At 34.1% G+C, this 17,821-nt stretch overlaps 3 protein-coding genes across 4 annotated transcripts; all 3 read left to right on the forward strand.

Moving 5' to 3' along the window:
* Positions 1-3,012: 3,012 nt before the first annotated feature.
* On the forward strand, positions 3,013-5,856 carry LOC123881594 (very-long-chain 3-oxoacyl-CoA reductase). The gene is made up of 3 exons (XM_045930315.1): positions 3,013-3,970; positions 4,063-4,174; positions 5,061-5,856. The coding sequence occupies exons 1-3, from the start codon at positions 3,481-3,483 to the stop codon at positions 5,212-5,214; spliced, it is 756 nt and encodes a 251-aa protein (XP_045786271.1). The 5' UTR covers positions 3,013-3,480; the 3' UTR covers positions 5,215-5,856.
* A 2,070-nt stretch (positions 5,857-7,926) lies between these two features.
* LOC123881595 lies at positions 7,927-15,890 on the forward strand. 2 transcript variants are annotated; one of them, XM_045930317.1, is made up of 10 exons: positions 7,927-8,091; positions 12,060-12,330; positions 12,471-12,698; positions 13,184-13,414; positions 13,506-14,104; positions 14,189-14,365; positions 14,472-14,576; positions 14,670-14,736; positions 14,849-14,944; positions 15,589-15,890. In XM_045930317.1, exons 2-10 carry the CDS (start codon positions 12,064-12,066, stop codon positions 15,712-15,714), a joined length of 1,896 nt encoding a protein of 631 aa, XP_045786273.1. In that variant the 5' UTR covers positions 7,927-8,091; positions 12,060-12,063; the 3' UTR covers positions 15,715-15,890. The 2 variants fall into 2 exon arrangements, with proteins under 2 accessions (XP_045786273.1, XP_045786272.1); XM_045930316.1 differs by lacking the exon at positions 7,927-8,091 and adding an exon at positions 11,740-11,872.
* LOC123922787 lies at positions 8,574-11,873 on the forward strand. Its single transcript, XM_045975477.1, has one exon. It carries the CDS (start codon positions 8,574-8,576, stop codon positions 11,871-11,873), a length of 3,300 nt encoding a protein of 1,099 aa, XP_045831433.1.
* Positions 15,891-17,821: the final 1,931 nt, after the last annotated feature.

Raw genomic sequence — 17,821 nt, forward strand, 5'->3', positions numbered from 1 at the left:
ACACTATAGTTAGTCTTCGTGTCGTGACAAAATTTAATCAAATATGGCAATGGTAGCAATGCATCTAGATAATGTACACGTGGACTCTAATTCACCATTCCACTTATTTATACCAATCATCAAAAATGGATTCATGAAAATAACATTTTATCATAAGTTTCCATCAATTACATTTTTTTTTTTGGTTATTACTTATTATAGAACTAAGAGTAAAACAATCAAAATAAAATGGTTAAAATGTTGAAAGATTTTGTATTATAAGTAAGTGATCACAATTGTGTCAAAAGAAAAGAGTAAGTGATTACAAATTTAATCTCTCATTATTACATTTTTATTAGTGTCTCTTTTCTATAGTTGATGTTTGAATAGTTGACCAGAGAAAACTTGAAGATCAATCTTGTCGAATTTTGTATTTGGAAAGTGCTGGTTTTTTAATTGCTTTGTGGATACTTAGATATCTCTTTTAGAATATGTCCAATAGCTCTTATAATTTTGACTTTTAAGTCATTAAGGTGATCTTTTAAAACTTGAAAGGTTATGATGCTGGGACAGGTGTATGGAACCTCACCCTCTTGCAGATATATGTCTATTTCCTTAAGGAACAATTTTTTTTTTTTTTTAATCAACCATATATTAAAAATAGTAATTTAAAATAGCACAACACAAGGTGTCCAATCTAGATATTAAGAAATTGCCAAGATACAAAAATAAGCAAAAAGCTAAACAAATGAAAAGAAAAATTATAAATCGTCAATCAAATAACTTGGAAGCACTTCTAATACTTCAAAAAATAAATTTATAACCCGCTAAAATGATGAGCATTAACAACTTAATTATTATAAAAAGTACTTTTGAATCTAAGACCCTAACCATTGAATAACACACTGTGGCGAAGGCCACAATGGAATTTGAATTATTTTTTACTTCCTGGTTGTGTTGTTTTAGCTCCTAGTGTTTGCTTTCTATCTATATTATTGCCTTTGATTGTTTTTACCTCCTTAACATGCCTTATGCTTGATAGACTTTAAAAAAAATTCATCTATCTTAATTTAGCCTCTTCCAATGTCTTCAGTTTTTGCTACAAGTATTAAAAGGTTCAATATTACATCTTCATGAAATGATTTCATATATGATTGTCCTCTTTATAAGATGAAGAAATTTTTGTCCGTGCTTTTCTAGAGACAAAGCTATTTCTTCGGCTAATTTAGAAATATCAGGAACTCAACATTCAGGTTAGCCACAACCTGGAATTCTACCCCCAATAAGTGCAATACTTGTGGAAACAAATAAGTGCAATACATTTGATATGATTTATAAGCTTTTGAAGTTTGCTTTAGTTTTGCCGGTAGCAACTGCAAGCAAGGAACATGTATTTTCAACTATGAATTTTGTGAAGAACAGACAACTATGTAACAAAATTAGTGATCAGTGGTTAAATGATTGTCTTGTAACTTTTATAGAAATAAATATTCTTGGAACAATTGACAATGATACCATTTTTGTCCATTTTCAAGAAATGGATAGTAGACGGATTTTCATTGTAAATAATAATATAAATTATTTTTAGTATAGTTTAGTTCAATATTGTTTTTTTTTTTTTTTATTTTGGCCACACCAGAATTTTATGTCTGAATTCGCCCCTGACACCACACTTTATTGGTCAAATCGCAAGCAAAAAAAATGCGATAACGTTTCATCGGAACTACAACCAAGAATATAACGTTGAACATCAATATTCAAAATATCATTTTAAAAAGGTTATACTATTTATTTATTATATACGTAGATGAATTGATAGAATTATACAAATCATAAATCATAAAATACATACAATAGAATACAAGAGATATGCACACAAATACTAAACAAAATTGGACGCGTAGCACAATTATGGATTCTACCGACAATTTTTACTTTTGGGGATAAAAACGTTGTAACCGTATCTTTTCCCTCATAGTGCCATCTGGGATTCTGAATGTTTTGTCCATATCAGGAAAGAAAAAACACCGTGTCAATTATATATCCATACACAGTCCCCTGATTGTAAATATATATTGACTCATATGGCTTACTCACCTAAAAATCTGAATCATCAATTCTTTCCTCAGGTTCATTTTATAAAATGTTTACCTTTTTTTTTAATTTGTTGAATAAATAATGTATCTGATTTATATTATAGACTAAATATATAATTTATTCAATAAATTTTAAAAGATGAACTGTTTCTTATAAACATATTTTCATTAATATTTCTATACACATAGCAATCATACTGGATCAGAGTTTGATTCGACTTGGTCAATAAAGATTCAAGTATATTGATATGAGATATTTAATTTATAGTATCTCAAGAAAATATTATTAGTATTCATGTTTTAATAATAATTTGAGTTCAATAATAGTTGTATAAAAGAGTCTAAGGTTTGATACTTGTTGGAGCCATATATAATATATTTAACTTAATTCTTTTCTTATTGATTTTTGTTCGTCTTATGCAGAGATTTGGTTAATAATATATTTGTGGTTAAAAAAGAAATATAAATGAGTTCAACATTGATGCAATGTTTTAAGGTTAGGTGAAATTGTTGTATATTGGTCTCTTGTTAATTGGTCATGAATCATTAGTCTATTGTTGCACTAGTCCCGTCTCCTAACAATACATGTGTTTGTATATCTTTTCAAAACATCGTGAAAAATAAGTTATAAGCTAGTAAATTAAACTATAAATTCACTATGATAATTAAAATCGTTACCAAATAAGCTTTTTATTTTATAAGCTATAAAATATAAGTTAATTTATTTGTCACATACCCATAATTTTTATTTTTTATTTTGAAAATTTGGTATCTGGTCCCTAGGACCAACTGATTCAAGGGAATCAATCTCACCGCCCACTTGTAGGGTCCCATTTAAAGACATTTTTTTTTACTAGCCTACCAAAATTGGCATCAGAGGGAATCAAACATGAGACCTTGAATCAAACATATTCCAAAGACACAAGTCAAAAACATTAGACGAACCCCAAGTGGGTTTAAATGGGAGAAACAGAACAGGTACATGGGAGAAACAGAAAACTTGAGAAAACGTGATTCTTTGTTGTCTGTAATGTACTCCTCCTATAGAGTACCGTTAACGTGTGTTTGTCCGTTCATTCATTTACTTTATATACCAAAACAGATATTAAGAACATACCAAATTTAGAAATTGAATCCAAAAATATACTCACCTTTTTCTGTATTCATTCACTCCACTAGTAGTAGTATATATAAATCCCCACCCTTCTCTCTTTTCATTCCACTTTTATAATTGTCACTTGCTACTAGTATTTGCTTAGCTAGTAGTAGCTACTTCCCATAACTATAATAATATTTTATTTATTTTTTTATTTTTTGTAACAACCTTAGCCCAAATTTTAATTCTTTCTTTCATTTCTTTCCTTCAAAAAAAATTCTGTAACCGTCACTTTGGTGGTTGCGCGCGATGAGAAGCATGGCAAGCTCACGTGGCAATATTGCCGCCATAGTTGGCGTGGGTCCGAATCTTGGCCTCTCCATCGCTCGTAAATTCGCTCACGAAGGCTACACCGTCGCTATCCTCGCTCGTGACTTAGGGAGGTTATCAAAATTTGCGGATGAAATAGCGAGGGAAGAAAAAGCACAAGTGTTTGCAATAAGAATCGATTGTTCAGATTCAAGAAGTGTGAGAGAAGCTTTTGAAGGAGTACTTTCACTTGGATTTGTTGAAGTTCTTGTTTACAATGCTAATTATCAATCACCTCTTCAAACTAAACCTACTCCTTTTCAAAATCTTCCAATTCAAACTTTTCAAACTTCTCTCGCCGTTTCGTCTCTCGGTGCTTTCAATTGTGCTCAACAGGTTTTGCCGGGAATGGTTGAAAGAGGAAAAGGAACAATTCTATTCACTGGTTGCTCTGCTTCTTTATCCGGCATTGCCGGATACTCCGAACTATGTAAATAAATAGATAAATTACTCATTCTGTCTTACAATAATCGTCGCATTTTAATTAATTTTTATTAAATTAAATTAATATTGCATGAACAGGTTGTGGAAAATTTGCTTTGAGAGCACTGTCTCAATGCCTTGCTAAAGAATTTCACCCTCAGGGAGTGCATGTAGCCCATATTATTATTGATGGTCTTATTGGTCCACCAAGGTACGTTTCCTTTGTTTATGCCTTCTAAGATCTTTTTCCTGGACTTTATTTCACCACCTACTTGCATATATTAGATATTCCATTATTTTTCTATTCTCTAATTCTGGTCCTAAGCCATCCACCAGACTTATTTTCATGTAGGGTAGTACAAGTACTACCAGCCTATAGAATAAGTAGTACGAGAGTCTATACAACAGATCATCTTTTAAGTAAGGTTGTATTTTTTATATACACACATAATAAGATTAATTTAAATAAAGATGTGCAAGTAGCATTTGATATTTTGTAATAGCAAAATTTGTATTTTCATTTTACGAATTTAAAAGTGGAGACAATTTTCAAAGTGGATTTTGTGTTAATCAAAACTCAAATTCTAAGGTGCATGATGATCTTACCTGATCAGAACGGATGTGGTTGGTGGTGCTCCTCTCTGATATGGTTGTGTGGAGGGGGAATGTACCTGCAGACACTCTGACGCTTAAGTCAGTATTTACGTGAAGTGGAGGTTTTAGAGTAAGAATCAATAATATCAGATCCTTCTACATGAGAAGGGTATATATAGTCGTCAGCGGAGAGCCAATGTCATACATGTGAGGACGAATCTGTTGTCCTCACCATTGATGATTGTTAGAGGAACGGCCGAAAAATCATGATTGACAATAAATGTCAATCATTCTGATGTCGGTCTTTACAGAAGTGTCGGTGTATGTGGCCGTTGAGCTTTCAGGCAGGCCAAGCTCGACCCTGAATTGAGCTTAGACCCAATCTAGAATCGTGCTTAATATCAATGTCTATCACATCTTGTTATGTAATAAGAAACACACATGTTGCACACTCAAATCAATTGAAACAGAGAAAATAAATTGTTATTATCATGTTAATGCAGAGGATCAACTGCAGCAACGTCGACGCAGGGAAGAGGAGGTAGTGGTGAGGGTGTTATGGACCCGGATGCATTGGCCCAAACATATTGGCATCTGCATGTTCAGGACCAGAATGCATGGACCCAGGAAATGGATGTTCGTTCATCAATCTTCTAGTAGCTAGATTCTTCTACTAGCTTGCAACAACAACAACTTTGTCTAATCTTCCCCCACCAATCCGTAGTCTATGTCGTTCCATTATTTTCATGTCTCTCTTTTGCCACCAATCATGTCATTGCTGATGTCAGAACATGCATCTAGAATTAATTAATCATGTTTCTTGCCCGGTCTTCAATAGTAGTCCTACTACGGTAGGATTTGGATTGTATGCAGTTAGAGAAGATATGACCGTCTGACCGTCTAGATACAGTTTGATTTAATCTTCTTTATAGTTGGACTGTTCAATCTTAATCAGACGGACAATCTTCTCTGATTGTACATGACTACATGCAGTTTTGACTGCATGCAATCCAAATCCACTACGGTACTAATACGAGAGAAAATCGAATCAACAAAAATTGATATGGTGAATTTAATACATCAATTTTTGCTGATCCACTTTTATATTACGAAATATATTTAAAACTGAAGAGATTATGATATGCTTTTGGGACTTTGCAGTGTGTTATATTTGTGATTTTGTGTGTATAAAGATTAATTAATTACACGGTACTATTATTGTTTACTCAAGTTACTTGTATTATTTGTATTGTGATTGGTACATAAAGAAGTGAAACAAATGATCCATTTTGCCATTTAGGTAACTTGTTCTGTTCATTGGGTCTGTTTGCTTGTTTGCAAGACAAGTGTTACTATATGATATCAGAATCAGAATATATACAATTGAGTTGTGTTATTTAAACATCAAAATATTAATAATATATGTAATATTGTATATGTCAATTTCTATCTCGTTTCTATTTTATATCTTCTACATCTTATACACATTTAAAAAATACATATAAATTACACGTGACAACAATCAAGTTCAGTCCAACATAATTAGAGGCCTAAAACAAGTTTTATTATGAAGCCTCCTAAAAAAAAATTTAACAAGTGAAGCCTCCTAAAATAAAAACCAATTACAATAGATTTTATGAAAAATAAATAAAAAAGCTAAATATTGTTAAGATTAAAGGTTGGACTTTAGTCTTAAGAATTTGAGGTCTCAACTTTACTAACTAAACTGAAAAAATACTTAAAATTTAAATGTCATATTTATAATTAAATGGAATTTTATTGAAGCTTTTTTTCAACTTAAAATTTTAAGTTGCTTGGTTGCTTCATCCTTGAACTAGCCAAAAATTTTGACAACAAACTTTTAATTTTGTACGAACATCATTTTCCATATGAAGTTATCCCTGTTTGCATCAAAATAATTCTTAACAACAGTTTCTTAACATACATCCAACAGTAGTTATGATTATTATAGTGATTAATTTGTCGGGTAGTAATGGGTCAAGCACTACTAATAGTAATAGAAACAAGTTTGTTTGTGATGGGAGTGGGGTCTTATGGGTCCAGCAGGGGAAAAGTTAAGCGGGTTGGAGACGTGGGAAGGGGACATGATTGGTTGGATAAAAGCAAGAATTCGTGTCCTAATTTTGTACATAGAAAACTATGTGTACTTGGTTGAATCTCCAAAATTGTTCGAGTCCTTTTAATATTTTTCTTTGAGGAACTTTTGATTTTACCATTAAGAAAAAACTAACATATATCTTAACACATTTGTTATTGTGCTATAGATAATAATTTTATATTTAAAATTGTGTATTTTAACTTTTTATAAGCCAAAATTTATTTTATTCATGACGTAATGATTGTTTAAAGTATTCTTAACATATGGTTTAAAGACATATATTAGCATACCTTTGTTATTTAGCTTTTGTAAGAGTTTAGAGGCGAAAGAGAAAAGTTTGAGAATAATGGAAAAATAAAGGAAAGAAGAAGGCAGGGTAACCCTTCATTTTTTTCCCTTCATTGAATAAAAACCCACTAATATTGAGAACTATAAAAGTACAGGTTTAATTGTAGTTTTTATCTTTATATTTGTCTTTCCCTCAACCATATTTTTTAACGATAAATTGGCGATATAATACATTTTAAACGATGTGATATATAATTTGATGATGGGAAAATAGCAACATAAATAAAATTATAAGAAAATTATTTTATAAACATAATTTAAAACATGTCGTATCACCATATTTTAGACAAAATATTTGATGCATACACTAAAACTGTTAAATTTTAAAATAAGGGAACTAATTTCAAAATAGTGAAAATAGAGGATCAAAACTACAATTAAATCTATTCACTAGTAGAAATATGACATATTACTTAAGCATTTTACATCTGACGAACATATGTCAGATGTAAAACGCTATATGGAGTAGTCTTTTCATCTGGTCTCAATATCCACAGATGTAAAAAATATATAGACAAGACTTTTTACATCTGACTTCAATATACCAGATGAATAACTAAACGCGGTGGCAATCTTGTAATTATGGTGAAAATTATCTAAAATACATATATATCTGGCCATATTTAGCCTCAGATGTAAAAAGTCAGGTTGAATAAAAAAAATAAAATAATATTTTTGGAATAGAGAGGTATACGTATCTCTCTCTCTCTCGCAAGACAAAAAAAACGAACTCACAAAAAAAAAAAGAAATCGATACGCTCTCTCTCGCGATGCAAACCCTCATCAGCGCCGTCCTCCACCGGCGACGAGATTGAACCTCAGCGCCGTCCTTTAATCAACTCACCACCACCGCCTCACTCGCGCAGTCGTCCTCTCTCTCTCACTCGCGCAGTCATCCTCTCTCTCTCACTCGCGCAGTCGTCCTCTACCCTCACGAACCCTAACTCCAAATCGAAGGTTGTCTTTCATTCTCCAGCCTCTACTCTCACGAATCGAAGGTTGTCCTCCTTTCTCCGGCCTCTACTCTCACGAATTGAAGCTTGTCTTTCTCTTTCACATCGATTCAGGTACGTACTCTTGTTTCTCACGAATCGAAGGTTTTAGCTCTTAGCTCTTTGTGGTTTGTTACTTGATTTTGTTTCTACTGAACTGTTTCTTTGTGGTTTGTTACTTGATTTTGTTTCTACTGAACTGTTTCTACTGAACTGTTTCTACTGAACTTTTAGCTCTTAGCTCTTTGGCTGTTCAATTGATTTTCTTTGTGTTACCAGATTTCTTTGTGTTTGTGGTTTGTTACTTGGTTTTAGCTCTTAGCTCTGTGGTTTGTTACTTGATTTTGTTTCTACTGAACTGTTTCTTTGTGTTTGTGGTTTATTTTGTTTCTACTGAACTGTTACCTGATTTGGTTTTAGCTCTTATTCTTTGTGTTTGTGTTAAAGTTTAGTGGTAAAGTTTAAGTGATTCATTTAAGTGATTGGTTTCCCATCGGGTACGAAACCAATACTTTAATTGGTGTTACCATGTTTTAACTTAATTTCACAACATAGGTATGGATCGGAGTTGGATGAAAGCTAATAGATTAAGTGCTGAATTTGAACAGGGAGTGATTGAATTTCTTCGATTTGCTGAAATCAATCTTCCATCTCCCGAAAGTAATGCTATAAAAAACCTTTCGACTCCCGAAAGTAATGACGAAAAAAATCTTCCCCCTAAAAGTAATGTACATTTTCGATGTCCATGTGTTCTTTGTGGAAATAAAAAAGAAATTCATAAGGACCAAATCTTTAGTCATCTCATTTGCAATGGGATTTGTCAAAATTATACAAAATGGATATGGCACGGTGAAGAAGTAACAAAGCGAAATGTGTCCCAAAGCAAAAACGTTAGTGTAGATATGGATGATCGTCTTGAAGACATGATGCGTGATATCGGAGAAGACTCGTTTAAGAGGGCTCATGTGCATGATACTTTGTGCAGCGACAAGGATACACCTTTGTACCCGGGATGCACAAATTTTACACGTTTGTCAGCGGTGTTAAAGTTGTTTAATCTGAAGGCAAAGAATGGGTGGACCGACAAAAGTTTTAGCGAATTGCTTGAATTGTTGACACAAATGCTTCCTGAAGGTAACGTAATACCAAACCGGTGTTACGAGGCGAAGAAAGTATTGTGTCCGATGGGTTTGGAGTATGAAAGGATACATGCATGCCCTAATGATTGCATATTATACAGAAAAGAGTTTGTAAACTCTGATCATTGTCCGAAGTGCATGGCGTCACGCTACAAAAAGAAAGATGGTGATTCTAGTGATGATGTGGTGACGAAAAAGGGTTCTCCCGCGAAAGTTGTATGGTACCTACCAATAATTCCAAGGTTCAAGAGATTGTTCGCTAATGCAAATGACGCAAAGAATCTTAGATGGCATGTAGAAGAGAGAAAATGTGATGGACAAATTCGCCATGTAGCTGATTCTTTGCAATGGAAGAAAATCGATTCTTTGTTTCCAAATTTTGGCAAGGAGTCGAGAAACCTTAGACTTGGACTTGCTACTGATGGAATGAATCCGTTTGGCAATCAAAGTACTAACCATAGTTCATGGCCTGTTCTGCTCATGATTTACAACCTATCTCCATGGTTGTGCATGAAGCGTAAATATATTATGTTATCGATGATGATTTCAGGCCCAAGACAACCCGGAAATGACATAGATGTTTATCTAAGTCCCCTAATTGATGATTTAAGAGTGTTGTGGGAGGAAGGAGTTGATGTTTTTGATGCGTATTCTGGAGAACAATTCAATATGCGTGCAATGTTGTTTTGCACCATCAACGACTTTCCGGCATATGGCAATTTGTCTGGGTATAGCGTTAAAGGGCACCTAGCGTGTCCTATATGTGCAAAAGACACAAATTTCAAGCAATTGAAAAAGGGAAAGAAGACTGTGTATCTTGGGCATCGGAGATTTCTAAACCGTTATCATCCATATCGTAGATTGCGGAAAGCTTTCAATGATCACCCGGAGGATGGTGTTGCTCCGGAGCCCTTAACTGGAGAGCAAGTTTATGAACTACAACGTGATATTAATGTTGTCTTTGGAAAGGACGTTGCAAAGGACGTTGGAAAGGGCAAAAAAAAGGCCAAAAAAAAGTCTGATGTTCAAAAAAAGTCTGATGTGAAAATTGCATGGAAAAAGAGGTCGGTGTTCTTTGATCTTCCATATTGGTCCAGTCTTGATGTAAGACATTGTATTGATGTGATGCACGTGGAGAAAAATGTATGTGATAGTGTAATCGGAACACTTCTCAACATTGCAGGCAAGACAAAGGATGGTATAAATGCTCGTCTTGATATGGATTTGATGGGTATACGAAAAGAGCTATTACCACAACAAATAAATAACAGGACATATTTGCCACCAGCATGTTACACTTTGTCTAAAAAAGAGAAAACAAGTTTTTGTGAGTGTTTACAAAGTATCAAAGTGCCGCATGGTTACTCATCAAATGTCAAGAAGCTTGTATCAATGAAAGATCTCAAATTAATTGGCTTAAAGTCTCATGATTGTCATGTGTTGATGCAACAACTCCTACCCGTGGCTATTCGTGGGATATTGCCTGACAATGTTAGGAAAACTATAAGTAGGTTGTGCTTATTCTTCAATGCAATATGTTGTAAAGCCATTGATCCATTGAAGTTAAACGAGTTGGAAAATGAGGCTGCAGTTATCTTGTGTCAATTGGAGATGTATTTCCCTCCTTCATTTTTTGACATTATGGTTCACTTAATTGTTCATCTAGTACGAGAGATTAGATTGTGCGGACCCATTTATTTAAGGTGGATGTATCCAATAGAGCGATATATGAAGATCCTAAAAGGGTATACAAAAAACCCGCACCGTCCGGAAGCATCGATCGTTGAGAGGTACATTGCAGAAGAAGCTATTGAGTTTTGTTCAAACTATTTGTCAGAAGTGGATGCTATAGGGGTTCCTAAGTCTCGTCACGATGGAAGATGTGGAGGTAGGGGTATACAAGGTTTAAATGTCAAGAGCATGAGTGCTCAGGTAATTCTTCAGGCACATTTGTATATATTGAATAACACGGATGAGGTTGAACCTTACTTATCTGATCACAAAAACATCTTAAAGATAAAGTACCCAAGAATGAATGAAAAAGGATTGTTAATAGAACATAATAAGAGTTTTTCTGAGTGGTTCAAAGAAAAGGTTGCTTATGATGGTAGTGATTCTGATACAATAAAGTGGTTGTCCTATGAGCCTAAACGTAACATAATAACTTGGAGTGCATTTGATATAAATAGAACTTCCTTTTATACAAAACTAAAGGATGATTGTAGTACCATGCAAAATAGTGGGGTTATGGTTGTGGCTGAGTCCATGCATTTCTCTAGTTCCAAGGATAAAAACCCGGTTATGGCATCTTCGCCCTACTATGGGGTGATTGAAGAGATTTGGGAGGTTGATTACGTTATGTTTAAAGTGCCTCTATTTAAATGCAAGTGGATTAATATTAACAGTGGTGTGCGAATCGATGAATTAGGATTTACATTGGTCGATCTTTGCAAGTTAGCTTATACCGACGAACCTTTCATCATGGCATCCCAAGCAAAACAAGTGTTTTATGTTAAAGATCCTTCGCCTAACAGTAGGTGGTCGGTGGTTTTACAAGGAAAAAATGTGCAAGGTAGTGATGAAAATCAAGATGTGATTCTTGATATTTCCGAAACTCTTCCATTCTCAACAAATGTGCCTACCTTCGTTGAAGAAAATGAAGAGGATGACGTGCAAGCTATTCGTTCGGATCATCAAGAAGGGATATGGCAGGACTAGTACGTTTGTGTATTTGATTTAACAAGTTTATACATTTGTGTTTTTTCATAAGTTGTGTTTTTTTTTTGTAATAATTAATAATTAGTATGTTTGTGAATTTTGATTTAATTACACATTTGCTTTTGCCATTTGCATTTTTTTGAGCTTCATTTGATCCTGATCAACGTTTTCTTTTTGTGTAAGCAGATACATGGCTGATTCAACCGTCACGGCTTCTTCAAGCCAAAAAAAGAGAGGAAGAGGTGCTACTATGATGAGAAAACTTACCAAAGTTCATCAATCGGGTCAACTCCTATCTGTCACATTTCATCCAAAAACATGGAATCCTACCGGTGCTCATGCAAAAACGTTCAAGAGTTATTTGTCATATCTTGCTCGAAGTAGTTGTAGTATTTTGAAAGATGAGTGGAAGGACGTAGACATAAATGAAAAAGAGAAAATGTTGAGTGATCTTGAGGTATTTTAAATTTATCATTTATCCTTTAATTTTTGTATCAAGTGATATGTATTTGCCTTCATTTCGGGTTCCCTGCTGATCTGGCAGTTTTGTTATTATGTGGAAAAAAAAACTAACAAAATTTTAATGTATATATGTAGAGTTATTTTGTTGTACCAGTAATTCATAAAGATCCGGATAAAGATCCTTTGAGGAATGCATTGTTATCTTATGCGGGAGACAGATGGAGAGGTTTTAAGACGCAACTCACGAGAGAATATGTTTCAAACCCCAAAGAAGATCGTGAACCTCCATATGTGAGGTATTCTTTTATTAAAGAAGGTATATGGAAACAGTTTTTGGCGTCCCGACATACCCCTGAATTTAAGGTTAGTAGTAATGTTCTTAGTAATATATTTAGTAAAAATATAATCTGCGTGCTTGCTATAATCTGCGTGCTTGCTGTAATCTGCCTGCTATAATCTGCAATCTGCCTGCTATAATAATCTGCAATCTGCCTGCTATAACCTGTCTGCTATAATCTGCTATCATCTGTAATCTGCCTGCTATAATCTGCAATCTGCCTGCTATAATAATCTGCAATCTGCCTGCTATAACCTGTCTGCTATAATCTGCTATCATCTGTAATCTGCCTGCTATAATCTGCAATCTGCCTGCTATAATAATCTGCAATCTGCCTGCTATAACCTGTCTGCTATAATCTGCTATCATCTGCAATCTGCCTGCTATAATTTAGTAAAAATATATGATCTGCTATCAGCTGTCGTAGTTTTCAATTTGGGGAAAATATTACATATTGTTTGGTGGTTATTACAATCAGATTGCTAATAGTAATGAATTGACATTATAATAGGAAAAAAGTCAAAAGGGTAAAGAAAAAGTGGCCAACAATGTCCACCCACATAGATTATCGCGTGGAGGGTATGATTTGCTTATGGAGACTATGATGGCTGAAAAGAGGTCGAGAGACAGCGGTGATCGTACTCCATCTCCACCCCCACGTTATGAGGGCTGGAAGAGGGCACGACAAAAACCAGATGGTTCGTACACATCAACGGCTACAAAAGTTGTTGCCGACAAAATTGTAAGTAAACTTTTGATAATTACACGCATAGTCAAGCCATCTGAATGTTTATTTGTAATTACTTTCAAAGTGCATTTTTTGCATTTTGTAGGATTCTCTAGTTGAAGAGACGGAAAAGGGCAGCTTTGTTCCAATGGGACGTGATGATATTCTTACAGCTGCCCTTGGAACAGCTGAGCATGGTGGCCAAGTTCGTGGTGTTGGACGAGGTGCTACAATTACCAATTATTTTGGAAGGGCTTTACGTTCATCACCATATACGGATGTCACCGAGCAGCTCTCACAACTAGAAACAAAAATTAGAGCTGAATTTGAAGAGAAGATGGCTGTAGAGCGTCAAATGATGCAAAAGACAATGCTGGATACACTTAAGTCTGCCGGTTTCTCTCAAAACGCCTCCCCAACAAAGCAACAGGTTGACAATTGTTCTCCAATAGATATTGCAGGGAACTTTGACAGTATGAAAGCTAGTTGCTCTGTTGCACCAGCAAACATGAAGGAGGACTTAGATAATGACACAGACTCGGTTCAAAAATTGTTATGCATGATTGTGAAAAGGAAAACATATTTGCCCATACAATTAGAACATGATAAGTTTGTCACCAATTTTAAGATGTCGCCAAAGTATATGAAAGACTTATTGGTGGGTGATAGATGGCTTGACTATTCAATTCTACAGCTTTGGTGCACGTAAGTACATTTTTGTTACTGCTATTCAGGTATATGCATTGTCTTATGTAAAAGTCTTATGTTTTTCCTCTCTTTACTATTCAGGTATATGCATCGTCTTTCCTTAGACACAAAAAACTCAGATTTATTTGCATTTTTGGACCCATGTCAATTGAGTTTTGCATCAAAGCCAGTCTCATTTCAAAAGGCGGGTAAACAATACATACAAAATCAGTTGCGTGATCTAAACAAAGTGTGCTACTTAGCACCACATCTTTGGGAGTAAGTATATATATATATGTATAGCTTATGTCATTGATAAGCTACATGTATTTTCTTATTTATTTTGATAGCATAATCACTAATAATTGTTCTTTCATGTGTACAGCGGGCATTGGCAATTAATAATTATGTGTCCTAAGGACAATGTAATAGTTTGCCTTTGTTCATTACACCATAAGATACCTGAAGCAGCGAAGAGTCTTTTTACAAAGTAAGTTATTACGTTATTTAGTTTGCCTTTAGTTTGCCTTTGTTTATCCACTTACTGCCTATTAAAGCATTGTTGATTGTTAAATTTTTGTAGTGCTTTTAAAGTTCATCAATTAGCAACATTTGGTAATAGAAAGAAGACTTCATGGATTTTTCCCAAAGTAAGTGTGGCGTAAATTTTAATATTTATTTACGTTAATAACACATGATGATTGATTCGTATTTTTTTTTTGGCATATATATATGTATTAACTAAATGTCATTTATATGTAGACAAGGGTACAGCCTAACGGCAATGACTGTGGATATTATGTAATGAAGAATATGATTGACATTGTCTCTGCTAGTATTACAAAGAATTGGATGGAGGTATCGTATTTTTCTTTATCGTGCATATGTAGTAGTGAATGAATGATGATATATAGGCTGCTGTACGTGCATATTGTTGTATACTTAGTAGTGAATGAATGATGATATATAGTCTACCTGATGTCAATTATATAGACATTTGTATATAGGCACATGTGCTTGTTTTTTTTGCTGCTGTGGTTGTTGTTTTTGCTGCTGTGCATGAGCCTTGTTACAAACCAGTAAACATGCTTGCTGTTGTGCTTGTTTTTTTTGCTGCTGTTTGGTAAAGTTGGTCGGACGACTCAGATGTGTCTGAGAGTTATGACTTAAAATTTTGAATTAGACTTAACTATAAAATCAGTGATTACCATCTCTAGAAAGAGTGTGTAGCTAAATATGAGGACTCTTAGGACATATACCTTTGCTTGAAGATACTTCCATTGCTAAGCAGAAGCTGTGGATAGTGTGTAGCTGAATCTATTTCTATAGAAACTACTTGACAGTTTTAGTTCTTATAGTTTGCATTGGCAAACAATTGGCTATGGCTTTGATCAAATCAGTGCGCTTTAAGCACCTAAATTCTTGATTAATCCTGCGTGCGTGCTTGCTGGTTTATAACATGTTGTAGTTTACATATGAATTATGTTATTTACATATTGTAGGTGTTCAATGATCCCACGGCATTAACAGATGAGGAGTTGTATGATTTGCGAGACCGCTGGGCAACTTGTTTTCTTCAACTATATAATCCCGAGGTAGATTATGATGATGCCGACGAGAAAGATTAGGAGCTAGCTAGGTTTGTGTGAAGTTACAATGGACTAGTTATGATGATGTTTTAATTTGTATTTTGGATGGATTAGTATTAATTATTATGATGTTTTGTATTTTGGATTACAATGTGGTTGTACTTTAATGACATTATTACTATATATATGTTGAATGTTGAATTTGAATTTGGCTATGGATGTTGAATTTTAGTATTATGTTCTTGATGCAAGTTATGTTATATTGTTGGCATTGTGGGTTAGATTTTTTTAATAAAAAAAAAGATTTAAAATATATATATAAAAAAAAAACGCAGGTTTTTCAAAAAAAAAAAAAAAATAAAGTTAAGATTTCACATCAGGTAGACTTGGTCAGATGTAAAAAGTCCAATTTAATTTTAAAAAAATAATATTTGAATTTCGCTTGGTCAGAGGTAAAAAGTGTTTTTTTACATCTGACTACGCCAGATGTAAAATGTGTATACTTACTAAGTCTCGTGCGCCTACATCTGACATTTTTCAGATGTAAAAAGTGGTTTTCGCCAGATGTAAAATAGCTTTTTTCTACTAGTGATTGTAAAAATAAAAATAAAAACAAAAACTGCAATTAAGCCAAAAGTATATTGAGTGAGGTTTTAAAAAGTTTAGGAGAATTTTGAATAAATTTTAAAATCATTCCTATCATTTTATTATGGTATTCTTGATGCAAAGAAAATATTAATTATATGTATTTCTATCCAGCATTTCGAAAAATGTTCCTCTAAATAAACATGGTTAATAATTATATTTCTCTAAGTCACTAGGTTTAATTTAGTGGTGAAGAATTTAGATAATATATATGAGGTCATAAGTTTGATGATCATTGCTAACATTGTAAAAAAAAATTACATTTCTCTTCATTTCTCTTTCTCTCATTTCCTCTAGAGCCTTCTCTTCTAAAAGTTTTGAGAAGAAAGTAACAATTATGAGAGGACTTAGATGGGAAGGGAAGAGAGGAAGAGATAAATACATTTTATTTGATTGAATATTTTTGTCTAGAGTGAGGAAGAGATATCTACAATTAATATAATTTTAATTTTAAGAATATTCTATAAGGATAAAAAGGATTTGAAGGAAAAAAAGCATTTTTTTTTGTACAAAGAGGGAAAAGAAAAAGAAAAGAAACAAAAGAAACTATCTAGAAAATAAAGTCTCACTAGCATCAGCTAGTAGGAGAAGATTCATTTCAACAGGTGGTGCAAACACAGAAGAATAAGCCTCAAGGTTATTGGCTCCAAGCTTTGCTAAGTAATCTGCACAAGCATTTCTCTCTCATGAAGAGTGTGAACCACTTTGACTCTCCTCTCTCTAGCAAGGAGATTCTTAATATTGTGAATAATAGCCGCGTAATGATGTCAAGCATTAACAGGATCATGTATCAACTTGATAACGGTCTTCGAATCAAAATAGCACAAAAGCTCCTTGATATCTAACTCCCAAGCCAAAGTTAAGCCATGATACACTGCCATAAGTTCCGCATGAAGAATGTTTGAAAATCCTATATAACCAGCAAATCCGTGGATCCAAGCACCGTCAGAATTTCGAATCAAACCTCCAAAGCCAGAAATTCCAGGATTGTCGATGCTACTCCCATCAACATTAAGGATCATTCCGCTACCTCCCCGAGCATTCCACCGAACCGTTCTAGTAGTTGGACTCTCAAAGTGCTTGAGGAAACACTTCTTAAGCAGGTGGACCAAATTCTCCGTACACATCCTAAGGGAAAAATAAGAAATCAACTCATTCTCCATACAAAGATGGTTTCTTGCTCTCCAAATCCACCAAATTGCAGCCAGGAAAGAAAATGTTTATGGTCCGTCTATGCCATGTTTCATCCAGACATAAAGATCCCCCTCTTGAAAGAAAGTATGATCCGTGATTCCAATCGATTTCCCGAAGCTCCTAACAAACTCACAATCTCTTAAACAGTGCAAAATTGTCTCTTCTTCCGTGGTGCATCTTGGGCATGAGGTGTTTTGAAGCATCCCTCTATGAGCCAACATGGATTTAGTGGGAAGAGCATTATGAAGGGCAGTCCAAAGCAATGTTTATATGTTTGGGTGAGGTCAACCCCAAGAGCATTATGTTT

Source organism: Trifolium pratense, linkage group LG4, assembly GCF_020283565.1.
Source record: "Trifolium pratense cultivar HEN17-A07 linkage group LG4, ARS_RC_1.1, whole genome shotgun sequence".
NCBI classification, from domain to species: domain Eukaryota; kingdom Viridiplantae; phylum Streptophyta; class Magnoliopsida; order Fabales; family Fabaceae; genus Trifolium; species Trifolium pratense.